The sequence below is a fragment of the Chelmon rostratus genome, chromosome 2 (assembly GCF_017976325.1).
Source record: "Chelmon rostratus isolate fCheRos1 chromosome 2, fCheRos1.pri, whole genome shotgun sequence".
NCBI classification, from domain to species: domain Eukaryota; kingdom Metazoa; phylum Chordata; class Actinopteri; order Chaetodontiformes; family Chaetodontidae; genus Chelmon; species Chelmon rostratus.
Window position 1 is genome coordinate 28,201,406 of NC_055659.1, and position 14,812 is coordinate 28,216,217.

A 14,812-nucleotide genomic window follows, 5' to 3' on the forward strand; every position below is an offset into this window, starting at 1 on the left:
GGAGACACTCTGCAGCAGGAGCAGCTCGAGGCAGCCAGGGCTCAGTACAGCCGCTGGCTGAAGAAGCTGCTTCCTGGCAGCAACACCAGCCCACCAGGCAACAGCCCCCTCCCAAAGTTCAAGTGTCACATGGGAGGAAACTCAGCGAGAATTCAGGATATACTGAAAGATGAGCCTAAGAAGTATTCACTGAGGAAACCAGGCATGATGCTGAAGGTACAGTGTTTGGACAGAGCTCAGAGTCCCAGGAATATTTGGACAGCAGCACATTTTCCGATGATGGGACGTGTCATTTTCAGTGATCTCAATCTAGAAATCTGTGGGTTATCGAGCATTGTCCAGGACAAAATCAGGAAAAAGGTGGGACTCCAAAAAAATATAGAAATAAACACAGCAAGAACCACCTCATGTCTCGATTTCTGAGAATTTCTCTTACATCTAAGGAACTGACATAACTGGTGACATGCTGCAGCATGAAGAATCAGAGCATGTATGAAAGCAGTGAGCTCTCCTTTTAGAGACACCACATAATGCAGTCATCTGTGTACAGTATCTGCTTTCACTTTTTCATGAATTCAAGGCCAAAGGATGGCACTTTGTTGACCCTGAGGCCATGTGGAATTCTGTTTTGTCTCCTGTACTCTGATAGTGTTATGGCATGCCTCAGAAATCTGTTTCTTGCTGCATGAGATCTTCCATTTGTTTGAAAACCATCTGCCCACGAACAAGTTCATTCTCTTTTAACTGTTTTTGGTCTCCACCAGCTCCTGAGGGACATACCTGGCTCTTTAGCTGCTAGATGCTCACCAGTTAGTCACTTACCATGTCTGTATGTTTGCTGCTGAGCAGGTAGTGTATAGTGGCTTTTTAGAGGCTTGCGCCTGAAAACATGGTGCCAGCTACAGTCACAAATGATGCTATGAGAGCCACGAGAGTGAACCAAAATAATGAAGTTGCCAGACAGCTAAACAATGAGCTGAAACTTAGTACAAAGCTCTGTAAAGCTGAGGGGAGCTGCAGACTCTATGTAGGTTCATTATGGCCATTTGATACATTGTTATTACAAACATATCAATTCTAGCTGCTTGTTAATGTGCTTTGTTCAGTTCGTCATGGTTCTGGTTGCAGTTGACAGTAAATACACTTGAGTTTGTGAGCCAAACGTGTACTTTTGTGTTGCAGCCTTTTCCTCAACTGTCTGTGATGAACTTGGGTGATGATGAAGCAGAGGAGAAGAAGAGTGTGGCTCTGGCTCCAGGCCCCTGTATGGACTGCAGCCTCAGCAGCAACAACAACGCCATCAGCAGACACATCTCTCTGTACAACAAGTACCACTACATGTCAGTTGAAGTTAGAATTTTTATTCAAAAAAGAAAGCAGCAACAGATACTAGGGAAAATAATTAAAGTTGTTGTGTTCATATGTTGTTGCTCTTCACAGTGGATTCAGTCAGCAGCATTCATTCCTGTACAAGCGGACCGCCCTGCCTCTGACAGACGAGGAGAAGAGTATCTTCACTTTTCAGAAGACGAACACATCAGCTGTGCAGCCTTTCAGGAATACTGTAGAAACCAGAACCCACACAAACTGTACCTTATACCAAATAGGCTCATAAGCATTCAAACTAGTATCTGCAGCAATAACCTCAAAGAGCACTTCATATCAAGTCATCAGAAGAGAACAGTCATTATCCAAAGATTGCAGGTGTTTGATGGTTAATAAAATACAGTAACGAAAAATCAGAAATCTCTTAATTTATTAAACAAGTGTACAAATAATGTCAAGCTAAGTCAGTCAAGTCAATGAAAGGGTAAAGACAAATCATTGGGACTGCGACCTGGGCTCGTCCATATTGTCCAATCAGAACAGAGGCGACAATGGCTCAGAACGTTCTTTCAAGAGGGTGAGAGCAGACGTATGCTCTGTTCTCCAAGACCTCCCTGGCGATCTTCTTGATGCTGGCATCGTTGTTCTCAGGAGAGTCTGGAATGGATTGAGATGGCAATTACAAAACAAGCCGCTTTTCATTTGTTAAATACGAAACACAACATTCTCATCGGTCTGGATCATGTCACCGGATCACTCTGGATTACATACAGGCCATTAAAAAAACGCGCGCAGCGTGAAAATGAAAAGCAGTGGGGGGTTCGAGTGTTGGTATGTGGGGTTTGGTGGGGAAATTCCGCAACACATGCAAGTCTTTTGTACTCGAGATGCAGTGAAAAAAAAAGGCAAGGGGCTGTTCTCAATTACCATTTTGTGTTGTACTTACGTTTTTGCAACTGAGCCATTAAGTAGTTGTTCTTGAAGAAGGCGTCGCTGCAGAATGTGTTCGTGAGCAGCACCTAGAGAAAAAAGGACGACATTCGTTCATCAAAACCTGCAGACATGAATCCAACTGGAAAAAAACCCGAAATGTGACGCAGGAGCTAGTTCAAAGCATAGAATGTCAGAATGTAATCAAATGTGAACATTCGCTGGTTCAATTTCGATCCGGAAACACAGCATAACACAACACGTGTTACACAAATCTCATCAATATCCCATATGTTTTATAAAAATGTTGGATGCGCCCTTTTCCACTCATCATGGCGAGAAGTCAAAATTAGCAGGTACAGAACCCAACGTGAACACAAACAAGCCTTATAGTGCAACCAAAGTGGATGAAAGCTTCATGATTGAATATTAGCTTTTAAATAATTCAGAGTTTGGTTTGAACCTCTTGTTACTTTGCGATTCTCAGGCTTAAAAAAGACACAAACTATTATCTTTGGAATGGAGTTCAGCTTGACATGATCTCTACTATCTGTGTTTTATATGAAACACAAAGGTGGGCCACTGCATGTTTGCAGACATTTCTGCCTGTAGCTACAGCGGAGAGGAATACTGCAGGAGGAGCACGGGGCTGCCCATGTGAGATCCAGAGGAGTGTTGCAAAAGAGGATAATACAAAGCATTCCCTGCCTTCTTGAACGTCTCTGTGCTGAGGATTTGTTTGCTCTGCTTCGCTCTACATCACTGTTTCTGATTACACACAGGACCATCCGGCAGTTAGTGTTTACACTCTGCCATCTTCCCCACCTCAATCTGCTCTGCTAAAGAACCGCTTTCTCCACGAAGGAGCAGCCTCTACACCTCTACAAAATAGTGCAGTGAAAAAATCATAGCCATAAGCTATACTGAATCTAAGTTACTACTGATTTAATAATAGATGACAGATGCAGATAACGGCCTAATTAAACCTGTTAACAACAAGAAGAGAGAAAACAGAATACACAAATAAGAGGTGACATGTTGTGACATGCTGCTGCTTTAATTGCTTTCAGTAGACTACAGCTTGCTGCAGTAAGTGAAAACAGTCTAATCTACTTAGATAACAATGTGTGTTTTATTAAGCCTGATATGTTCACTGAGACAGGAAGTGCTTTCTGGATAACTCCTTTGTAAACGCAGCGACTAAACTGTTGTGAATCACAGCAGAAAGGTGGGACTGCTATGCATATGTTCAAAAACATGACAGTTTAAAGATAAACCAGGAAACACAAGTCAAGCAGGTGGTGGAAGGTTCAGATTCTAGTAATAAATAGAGATTTCCAGTGCTGGAGTGTGGCAGGGTAAATAATGGCAAATGACCCAAATCGGTATCGGTGGATAGCAAATGATTAGACCAAGCTAGCAAGATCATGCAGAAGTCACATGATTATTCTAATCCAATAAGCACTGAGAACAATAAACCACACTATGGGTTTGGCTGCTAAGGTTGATATATTAGCTTAAGAACAAGGCAAAAGGTGTGAGTTGGGATGCTGCATCGGCCTGGACTGCACTGAAGCTCTGGTGAGGCATCAACCAGTTTCATAATACTTTTTTTTTTATATATATATATATTCAATGTCTTCAAAAACATGATATTCAAGAAATACCTCCAGTGCTAAAAACCATGTCGCTGACTGTCAGATGACCCACACTCAACCCTGGGCCTGAACGCACCCTGTGTAGACACTGTTGCTGCTTCCGTTGCTGCTCTGCTAACACTGGCTGCGTACGGTGTGGGTATGAATATGGACGAGTGAAGTACTGTGCAGCTGTTCACTTTGAAATGGTGCAAATATAGAGGAACTGACACCACTCAGGTGATGGGAAAGTTACGTTATGAAAAGTAGAGAAATGGATTCAAGATGATTATTAATTCCAGGTGTGCAGGAGGCCTGTAGGCCATGAAGATGTGATCATGGATGCACGTCCTCTGCTCTTTGACTCCACTGCTCTGGAGTTATGTTCACCCTACATGTTTTGTAGCCTTGCCTACGATGGGTGATACAAGGTTCCAGGAGGACTGCGCCTTCTTCTCACCTCGTGGTCGTGATTCCTGAGGCCGATGCTGATGGAGCGGCTGGCTCTGGACAGGACAGCCGTCATGGCGTAGACGTTGATCAGCACATCTGCTACTCTCTTCAGGACGAGCTGTTCATCCACTATGGTCTGAAAACAAGGACACTTCAATCATCCATCTTTTCCGACCTCAGACAGTTGCTCCTATGTAAGTGTGTCTCTGTAACGCAGAGGGAAAACTAATCATTTTGTCTTGTGTCAGGTGATCAAATCATTTTCCATTAAGAAGATTTTTAACAGGAGAGTACAAGTGAAACGTGTTCTTGGCTGATCTGCATGTGCTGCAGGTTGGTGGCTGGTACCACAAAGACTGCAGGAGTTTTCTGGATGAACACTCACTCACTGCTCTTTAGGAAACAGCTTGGATTTTGCTCCTATGTTGTGATTAATTACTTCCTGTGTTTGGAGACTTCTGACAGAAACCATACAGACATATGGGTTAATGTGCGACACCTACCTATGGTGTCTAAGTTAGTGGGTATGGGATGCTCTTCTCTTGGCAAGAACAAAGCTTTCCGAGGCTTAACATCAAAACTGACCTCTCACTCGGCTGTCAAAATGTGTGTCATGTGAAGTAGAGTGGGCCTGAATCCCACAGCTCACACAGAGGACAACCCACATGGACCACAGCACACACAGTCAATCCCTCTCTGACCACTTCAAGCTACTAACATTAGACACTGAAGGAAAACTCGAGTTTATTATCACTTGGGTTCATTTCCATCAGCAATAAGAATGTACATGGTACCAGGTTTGTTGCTGGTCAGAATACAAACTTCACTGTAATCATCTATCACAGTTCTCAGTCTGACACACAGCTTTCCTGAGCAATGAGGGAATTATTCCCGACATTTCCACCTGTCTGATCGGCTGACTCCTGTTTGTCGCCCCACTGGACTTCACTGTGGTTCTGTAGCTGTGTCCCATCATTTTGATGAGTACGGCACGATCATAACCATTTGAGATGATGGCCAAGAGTGCAGTGACCACTGATCAACAATAGGACCAATAATGCAATGAAAGACACCATCACTGCATGTGTTACCCGTCTCTCATCATACATCTCCTGTCTGAGTCGTGGCTGCCAATCAAATGAAAAGGCAAACATGCCTCAAAGTAACTGATTGTTAAAAAGAACATTTAGCAGAGATGTGCGCTGCTGTGAGGAGCCACAGGTGACTGATCATCACTCATTCGCTCTCATTTTGTTCTTCCTCTCTGACACATAAAACCGTGATGTGAACATAGACAAGGAGTTATTTTATACTGAGGTGTTACAGCCTGATCAGTTAATCAATCATTGCGCTGATTTAGTTGATGAGTGCAAAGAAAAAAGCAAAAGCGACTCACAATTTCCCTCCACACTTTTATTGTATTGCTCAAGGACACTCAACAATTGAGCTCCAATTTCCTCTAGATATCTTACTGTCCCAGGTCTGATCTTTAACTGTTAAAAAGGTCAACTGTGGCCGTTGGTCATTAAACTCCCAGGGCTTATTGACTTTGATTTAAGCAGACTGAACTTAAAACATTCAGCAGCAGAGGCTGCTGTGTGAGGGAAGTCCTCTGAGGACACTTCTCATGCACTAGATCAAAATGGAGGCAAATGATACAGGAAGTGAGGATTTGGAAAGCTGACCGGTTTCCAAGAGGTTTATGGCTTCTTTGGGAAAGCTATGATTACAAAAGCACAGTCACGAAAGAGAAAGAGAACACAGCAGCTGTCTGACAGACGAACAGCACCTCAGACTCTGATTGGAAGACACGAAGAGACCTCTGCTGTCATTAGGACACAGCTCGTACGTTCAGCTGGTTCAGACAAATCAGAATTTTCTTCAAATGGAAATATCTGAAGAGGTGAATCAGCCAGCAGTTTTTCCAGAGTGTAAAATGAATCGAACGTTACCTTTCCATATCTGTACAGCAGGCTCTCCACAGTCATTCCCAAATGATAGACATTGTGTTCCAGCTTCTTTGCACTTTCCTGTGAACAGAGAACTCCTGAGCCTCGAGACAACAACCAACACATCCAAGGCTTGCAGAAAACACGTCTTCTCAAATCCTTACCGCCACGCTGGGATGCACCACTCCATCTTTTCCCGTCAGGCCGAGGTCCACTGAGCCTCCCAACGAGCTCCTCAGCTTCTTGCCGACCATGCTCAAAGCCAGACCTACATTTCCTTTCTTCATCTCCCTGCAGGTGAAGCAGAGGGAAGACGACCTCGTGTTTGTGTTTTAGGGGGGATTGTTTCCACACAAGAAGTCATTCATGCAGATATCATGGCCACACAGATTCACAGGTCATCCTTCTCAGCCACCTTTCATCAGGTTAACTATATGAATATATTTCCCTGGTTTACACAACGTTAACATTCTTACTTTATTTTCGCTGTGAGGACTTTGCCAGCGTACTGCATTCCAGTGAGAGCGATGTACATCCTCAGGATTTCATTGGTCCCCTGTGAAAAGACAACAGGATCTAAATAAGGCACACTACCAATTTCACATCTAGTGACATTATGAGACGCAGCTCATGAAGAACACATGGTGTGTGTGGGTGTGTGTGTGTGTGTGTGTGTGTGTGTGTGTTGGGTGGGCAGTTACTGTGGGACGATATGGCACCACACTATATTTTTAGATTTACAAGTGCCAAATTGTTCTGCCAATAAAAGCAGATAATGGTCTTAAAAGTCAGACAAATATGATTTTGATGAATTCCTCCAATAACTTGTGACAGAGGAACTCTAGAGGTCTGCTCAGTTCATTTATACAGTCAGACTCCCTCACTATCCAGCTGGAGCTAGATGATTCCCAGGTAAAGTGTGCCACCTGGTGGCCACTTACAGAACACATCAACTGAACAAAGCAACCACTGTGTTGATGGTTTTACCCCCGATTTTAGAAATTCTGGACCCAAAATACCCCCAGCAGGGCCCCACCCACCTTAGACATTTTTGACTTGCCATCAACCAAACACTGTAAAAAATTCTGAATATTACAACTTTCGTTTATTATTTCATTTAACTCTAAACATGTTGACTCCAAATTGATGCTCTAAATGTTTCAGAGCCTTTTCAAACCTCTTTAGGCCTAATTTTAATACATTCAGTCCAAAAAAAAATATCAGAATCAATCATTAAAAAACCAAACTTCATAACTTTGGTGCCTTCAGTGGTAACAGTGGCCCTGACTGTAAGGACTGAATAATAAGAAGACAACCTCAAAGATAGGCAGGATGCGACAGTCCCTGACGTAGCGCTCGTAGGGGTAGTTCTTTGTATAACCCAGACCTCCGAGGACCTGAAGAGCCTCACTGACACAAATCCAGCCTCCCTCTGAGCTGAACACCTGAACAGAAGAGAGAGAACACACACACACACACACACACACACACACACACACACACACACACATTATGAGACACGCTGTTTCCATACTGATTTTCTATGAACAGTGTTGATGACGGAGCTAACCTTGACCATGGCGGCCTCTAGACTACAGTCTGGAAGGCCCGGTCTGTCCATCATCCCCGCCGTCAAGTACGCCATGCTCTCCATCACAAAGGCATTAAGAGCCATCACTGCAAACTTCTCCTACAATAACAGAGCAAACACGCACCTTATTCCCTTCTGAGCGGACTGAGAAGTGGTGATTATTCACTCCAATGAGGGAAAAGTCAACCGTACCTGAATCATGCCGAATTCACTCAGGCTTTTGTTAAACTGCTTCCTGGTTGCAGCGTACTCCGAGGTCAATTCTACAGAAAGCCAGACAGAGGTGATGTCGAACTGAACACATCTTACAAAACCAACACATGTAAGCTCTTGATGAGTCAGGGTCTTTACCGATCAGCTTTTTTATCATTCCAGCTGAGGAACTGCCCATGCTGAACCTCCCTGAGTTTAGGATGTTCATGGCAATCTGTCCAACACAGAGCAGAGGTTTGGTGCACAAATCAACATAACCTCACAGACATAGCCCTGAACAACAGAATAAAGCTTACCTTGAATCCACCACCTACTTCTCCTATTACATTCTCTATTGGCACCGGGACGTTGTCAAAGGACACTTCACAAGCTGAAAAGTCAAAAAGGCTGATTACAAACGACATGAAGGGACAAAGTGTACTGAGACCGTTCCCAAGTGTTCATCCTTTCATCCAAGCTGATCACACTCTTACTGTTGGAGCCCCGGATGCCCAGTTTGTCCTCAGGCTTGCCGCTGGTGATGCCCCCGAAAGCCCTCTCCACGATAAAGGCAGAAACCTTATCTTTCTTCACGCCATCTACAACCACCTCGGTCCTGGCAAACACTGTCATAACGTCTGCCATGCCTCCGTTTGAAATCCAAATCTGATAGCACAAATAGACAGACAGGAGGAGTGACGCGAGAGAATTTTACGATGTCAAGCCGAAACCTTTATTGAACATCTGCGAGCTTGCTTCCTCTCACCTTCGAGCCGTTGATCAGGTAATGTTTTCCATCTTCTGACAGGGTTGCGCGGGTCTGAATGGAGGCTGCATCACTTCCACTGAAATGATCAAAGGAGTGTAAGCGAAGCTAATCCCACCACATACTGACACACAAACTGCTGATGTTATCAGTGCGATGTGTCCCTTCAAGCCTTACAGTCAGACCTAGCCAGGTCAACACTTGCTCTAAATCACTGTTCCAGGAACAGTGCCTATAAGAAGTATTCACCGCCTCAGAGGCTTTCATGTGTAGCTTTTCTGACACTGATCAATGGAAACAGACTGTTTCATGTCAAAGTGAAAACAGATCTCTCCAAAGTGATCTAAATTTATTACTAATGCAAAATACATGTTTGTGTAAATAGTCACAGTAACAGTTTGCCTTCTTTATAGTTTACACTTAAAAGGTAATTTTATCTTCCTTTAGTATGTTGCTGCCGCTGTTGGAAACACATCTTATCAGCCTTGAACATAAGATACGATCCCTAAAGCAGAGCTGTTAGTGGCCAGTCAGACTGTACCATAGGCAGACATTCTGCTGTTAGTGCTGTTAAAGATACCACACCAGTATCAAAATGTACCGAAGCGAGTGAAAAGCTACGGCTACGTGTACTTATTATTTAATGTGCTGCAGCTGAGCAGATAATTATTGGGTCTGCAAACTGAGGTTGGCAGTTAGCATTTTTTAATGTGCTGTGGTGGCGCGCTGACTTTATGGTGCAGCAGAAAACGTGTGTTCATGTTTGTAAGTTAGATAAAAAGGAGGCTTTGGCAGAAGAGCTAACGCAGGTGCTGTTCAGAGTCTGCAGCTCTTGTGTTGCGTAGCTGCTGTCTGGCTCTGCCTGTGACAGAACGCTGACGTCACTGCTGTACGCAACTAATGTCTCCATCTACGTAAATGGATAACAGAATGGTGTCGTGAGGAAAAAAAAAAGCTACACCTTAGGGATACACACAAGCCGTTTGGTGAGCTACAGGGAATGCAGATGAGACATGAGTGTCTTTACCTCCCAGGCTCTGTCAGACAGAAGGCTGCGATGTGTTCCCCTGAGGCCAGTTTGGGCAGATACTTCTGCTTCTGGGCTTCATTCCCTGCAATCAGAATCCCCTGAAACGACAAACAGCTGTTAGCAAATCACACAGAAGAATCCCCTCAGAAGCTCATTCACTGCTACGATACGATACAATGGTATGATCATAGGCACATAAACACTTTCCCCCCGGCTTCTCCACAGAACAGACATGCAGATGAGCAGCCTAATGATGAGAAGAGCTTTTTCTACCAAAACAGAAAGTTTATGTTCCACTATTTCATTTTTACCTTCAGTCCAATGGCTTGATGTGCAGCCAGTGTCACAGCAATAGAGCCATCTAACGAGATGATCTCTGCCAGTCGTGCATACATGGTGTTGGACAATCCGAGACCGCCTGGAGATTTAAAAAAAAAAAAAATTTGCAGACATGAATCCAGTGCAGCAATGACTTTGTTTAGATTAAATGACAACAAAACTGTGTGTGTTGTGAAAAGTTCAGTAAGTGTATGTATAAGTTCCTTCCTAGGTTCTTAGTAACTGCTAGTCAGTATCAAACTAGATTTACTAAAACATGTTGCACCAATAATACCTCAGTGCTAGGAAGTCAGTGAAAGCGCCATCCGGTCACAAGCAATCATATCTAAAGCGCAAGTCACTGTAGCATCACAAGCTATACTAGAAATTTCAAAAATTACAGATTAAGGGTCAAGTAATATTAAACTTAAGGGCAAATTAAAAGGACTGTAGATGTACAGATGTTTTATTCATATATGCATACATACAATCAGAATGAGTGGGGTGTAGCTAACCTAGCTACCTTATGTGATTAGCATGTTTTGTAATTTGAGGTATATTGTGCTGTTTTTGTAAAATGTATTTAAAACTTCCCAGTTTACATCTTTAGCATTTTGATCAAGCACCACACTCTATATAACAGGAGTGGAGAACCTCGGGCCTCCGCCCTGTATACAGCCCGTGAGACCATTTGATCCGGCCCATGACGCAGTTCATAAATACAACTATATAAATATTTTTTTCAGCAATCAAGAAAATAAGATAAAATAATAGACTAGTTTGTCTGGAATAGTTCATAGAGATGAAGAACCTACAACTGAGAGCAGCTCTTTTCAAAACGGACTCACGACTGACTGACACAAACCTGGAAAACCAGCTGTGAGTAGCATCATCATCATCATCATCATCATCATCACCACCACCACCATCTGACATCAGACCCCTCACCAAAGAGACGCAGTTCCAGCCAGTGCAGAGGTTAGTGTGATATATGTGTTCAATAATTTAGTGCAGCCAGGGGTGCCACCAAGGGGGGCCAAGCCCATACTCATATAAGCCCCCCCCCCCTCACTGCACATACATAATTCTTAGCTGCTGCCAAATCACAAGTGTCCAACTACTGTCTATATTATTATATTTATAAATCAAACACTGGCTCTGACGTTATAACTCTGACATTATAGCGAGGCTACGTTTGAACCTACAAACTGCTGGTGTGACTGTGACAGTCATCTTACCATACTCCTCAGGAACCATGATTCCAAACAGGCCGAGCTCCTTCAACCCGTTCAAAGTCTCTGGAGGGATTTTGGCTTCTCGGTCAATCTTTGCCGAGTCGACTGAAATCACAGTGAAAAACAACACAGTCTTTCATTGTCACTTCATCTAATTGTTCAGGAAACAGATTTCAAGATCATAACACACATATTACTGCATGCTGCAGACTGCTAATAGCATTTGTGGTTTTATTTAACTTTTGCACTCATCGGATCTCCTCCCTCACCTTCCTCACTGAAGAATTTTTCCACCGGCGCAACGAGCTGGTTGATCTCCTCCACTTCTTCATTTCCAATTTCTGGATAAGGGAAGACCTCAGCCTGGAGGACAAACATTCAACTATTTTAGAAAACAAATAACCGGCTCCTTACAGCCAAAGGAAGAAGTGCCGTACTTCTGAGTTCAGATGCTGCGACTGCCTGCACATTTCAGTGTAGAGAGAAAATGAGCGTCTTGATTTTTAACTTTAACTTAACTTAGCAGACAAACATCACATTCACCAACGCCTCAGACAAATGGCTTCTTAAACACTCTGCTACTCGTGTGCTTACTAAGAAGTTCCCGACTGTGTGTTTTTGGTCCCGATCCCGCTCCTTCAACACTGTGCATCTGCCGGTGCAGAGTCCAACCAGATGCTTATATTTACCAATTTATGAGTAAATATGTGTCTGACACACTGAAATAACAGCTGCTTTCTAAATTTGGCCCACATTATTTCTCATGAGCTGCTTGATCCAAATACCTATATCTATTAGGTTGATAAGCTTAAATTATGTCAAGGAAAGTTTAGCTGGGAGAATGAGCTCAGCGACAGCTGAAATGATCTGTGCCAGCAAAATTTGTCATTTTAACCAGTCAAAGTGACTGTTAGCGCCGGTTAAAATGAGAAGCTGCTACCTGAGACAGGAGACATAACAGATTTGTTACCATCAGGCCGCTTTGTGGTAATTAACCATTAAAGACAACCTTTACAATTACAATTGTGAACAGTTATGGCAATATTTGGATATCATTGATGTTCTTCTTTTTGTTTTTCTCTCTAGTTTGTGGGTGGGTTGGGCTCCATGATGTCACACGCTTCTTTGCACCAATCAGGATTTAGCAACATTTCAAACAAAATGTGTGATGCTGGGTTGTGTCGCCAGTCAAGCCTCAGCCACATAGTCCTGATGGAGCAGATAGGCTTCCATATTTCTTAATTTAATGAATTCAATGAATATCACATCAAGTTGTGACTCATATGAAATGATACATATGAGACAGCCATGAACTGTAGTTTGGACCCAGTGTCCCACAGTGGACACACAGTTACACATTTTCAGTGTAGGACGTTTCCTTGTAACAGAATACTTCATACAGTGTGGTGCACTTCCACTTCAGGAAGACTGAAGAATACATGTACTACTCATGTTACTGTAATAAAGTACTCAATAACGTCTACATGTAACGCAGCACCTCTACCCATTAATAGTCCACATTTGACATTAATGCTAACACGCAGCCTTCTTAGACCCGGTCTACTTGGGGGCCGTGGTTGAGGGTAGGTTAGGTTAGCAGATGCCCGGTCAGGGTTCGGGTCAGGCCGGGTCAGGCTGCGGTCAGCAGACGCCTGGTTGGGCTTACAGATACGGTTTGGTTCAGGAAACCTTAGCTAACCAAAGAGGAAGACGGTCGGAGCTTCGGAGGAGCACTCCGCCTGTCACTAACAGCCAAGTTAAAGTCCACTCACACTTTCGGCTACGTTACCTTGTTCAGCTGACCGAGGAAGAGATCCTTGGCATACGCGAGGTTTCTTGAGTGAGTTTTAATGGACCTTCGCTGCTGAAGACGCAGCGCTTCTTTCCCAGCATGCCTCACACTACAGGCGAGCAGCCGCTTTCCGACTTCAACTGATTTCGACAGGACAAGTCTGTTTACACTCATCATGATCTTGGCGCAGACCTCTTCTTCATCTACTGCTGGTCCATGGAGCGTTTCTATATACAACCACACAGGACACCTTTCACCCGATTCTGTCTCACGCTGATGACGTACACCGCCGGTTAGATAATATCTTCAAAGACCCTCGGAAACAATAAACTGAGGCTCTAGCGCTTTAACATCAGTTTGAAAACACAGCCAAGGTCGTGAAAATACAAAAGAAAGTAAGAAAAAAGGAAAGAAAGAAAAATGGAAATATTTTGGATGATTCATTAACTGAACAGGTAATGGACTCTCATTGAACTCCCATCTCCTGCACAACATACATAAGCCTATGAATGTAAGTTTCTTTTTGCTTTTTTAAAAAAAAATAAAAATTGTTTATTTATTTTAAGACAAACCATTTCGAAGAACGTTTCATGCAATATATCTCTATAACAACATTTCCATATCCATATCCATATCATTCACAAAAGATTTTGACTACCCACAAAAAGTTTGCATTTGAACAGTAATTTTTTTAATGTACTCATTTCACTGTTTGATTTCTCAACCTTTCTCAACCCCCCAACTCCTAGACAAGAAATATATAGGTATATAGGTTTTAATGTATGTCACGTATGCACTCCTAATGTGATTCGTGAAATCCGACAGTACGTGAATATAGCATAATAATGGCAGGACAAGACCACCCGGTGGCGCAATGTGCAAAGGAACTACTAAGCAGTGGAGGACAGATAAATACAACTAAATCTAAACGAGGGGGAACTTGTTTAAAACTGATTTATTATTAAATGTAGACTAATTTCAACCACCAACAAAGACATCAAAAGGGTAAAAATAACAAATTCAGGCTGTCTACAAACAGAAAAAACAAAAATGATGTATTTCAGTACACACACACGCACACACACATCTATATATATAACAACTGGTCTGCGTAAGATTCAGTGAATGTATAGTTCTCTAAAGCAAACCATTGTTTGCTTGCAGAGGAAGCGCAGCCCTGTGCTCGGCCCCTCCCAGCTGCATGATGACGTCGTCCTGCTGACACTGATGATGTAGCCCTCAAAGCTGGGATCTATTTTTAGCTCCAACCTCAAGGGCCGGACAGACAAACAGGGCAAACTGTCACTCAGACCACCTGCCACAGTCAGGCAGGCCGCCAGCCATGTTGGTTGTGCAATACGGAGAAAATAATTAGTTTACTGCTGTGAAGACTTTCATCAGCAGTGACAACTTCCAGATAATTCTCCTCAGGTTTTCACAAATGCTTCAGTGGCCCTGACGAAGGCCTCTGTATTGTTGAAAGCTACACAAACATGATTATGTCACTTTTAGGCAGGGTTGTAAAGCTTTTTAAAGAAGAATCTTCATGGCCATGGGAGTAGGCCTACTGCTCACACTGTGAAAATGGTTCTG

At 43.2% G+C, this 14,812-nt stretch overlaps 1 protein-coding gene across 2 annotated transcripts; it reads right to left on the reverse strand.

The window, feature by feature from the left end:
• Window positions 1–1,351: 1,351 nt before the first annotated feature.
• Window positions 1,352–13,479, reverse strand: acad9 (acyl-CoA dehydrogenase family, member 9). Of its 2 annotated transcripts, XM_041952441.1 has the most exons (19): window positions 13,217–13,479; window positions 11,697–11,790; window positions 11,431–11,532; window positions 10,186–10,292; window positions 9,872–9,972; window positions 8,845–8,923; window positions 8,573–8,744; window positions 8,396–8,469; window positions 8,238–8,313; window positions 8,079–8,149; window positions 7,866–7,985; window positions 7,612–7,740; window positions 6,772–6,851; window positions 6,460–6,586; window positions 6,299–6,376; window positions 4,354–4,482; window positions 2,273–2,345; window positions 1,838–1,983; window positions 1,352–1,562 (listed from the first exon to the last, which is right to left on the reverse strand). In XM_041952441.1, exons 1-18 carry the CDS (start codon window positions 13,394–13,396, stop codon window positions 1,883–1,885), a joined length of 1,893 nt encoding a protein of 630 aa, XP_041808375.1. In that variant the 5' UTR covers window positions 13,397–13,479; the 3' UTR covers window positions 1,352–1,562; window positions 1,838–1,882. The 2 variants fall into 2 exon arrangements, with proteins under 2 accessions (XP_041808375.1, XP_041808366.1); XM_041952432.1 differs by having other exon boundaries at window positions 1,352–1,983.
• Window positions 13,480–14,812: the final 1,333 nt, after the last annotated feature.

What these genes read in the sequence shown, in the direction of transcription:
- acad9 (XM_041952441.1), bottom strand. Translation starts at nt 13,396, where the DNA reads ATGATGAGTGTAAACAGACTTGTCCTGTCGAAATCAGTTGAAGTCGGA. An exon ending in GTGAATTCGGCATGATTCAG is followed by an intron (nt 7,986 to 8,078) that starts GTACGGTTGACT and finishes CTGTTATTGTAG; the next exon opens with GAGAAGTTTGCAGTGATGGC. An exon ending in TAGAGGCCGCCATGGTCAAG is followed by an intron (nt 7,741 to 7,865) that starts GTTAGCTCCGTC and finishes TCTTCTGTTCAG; the next exon opens with GTGTTCAGCTCAGAGGGAGG.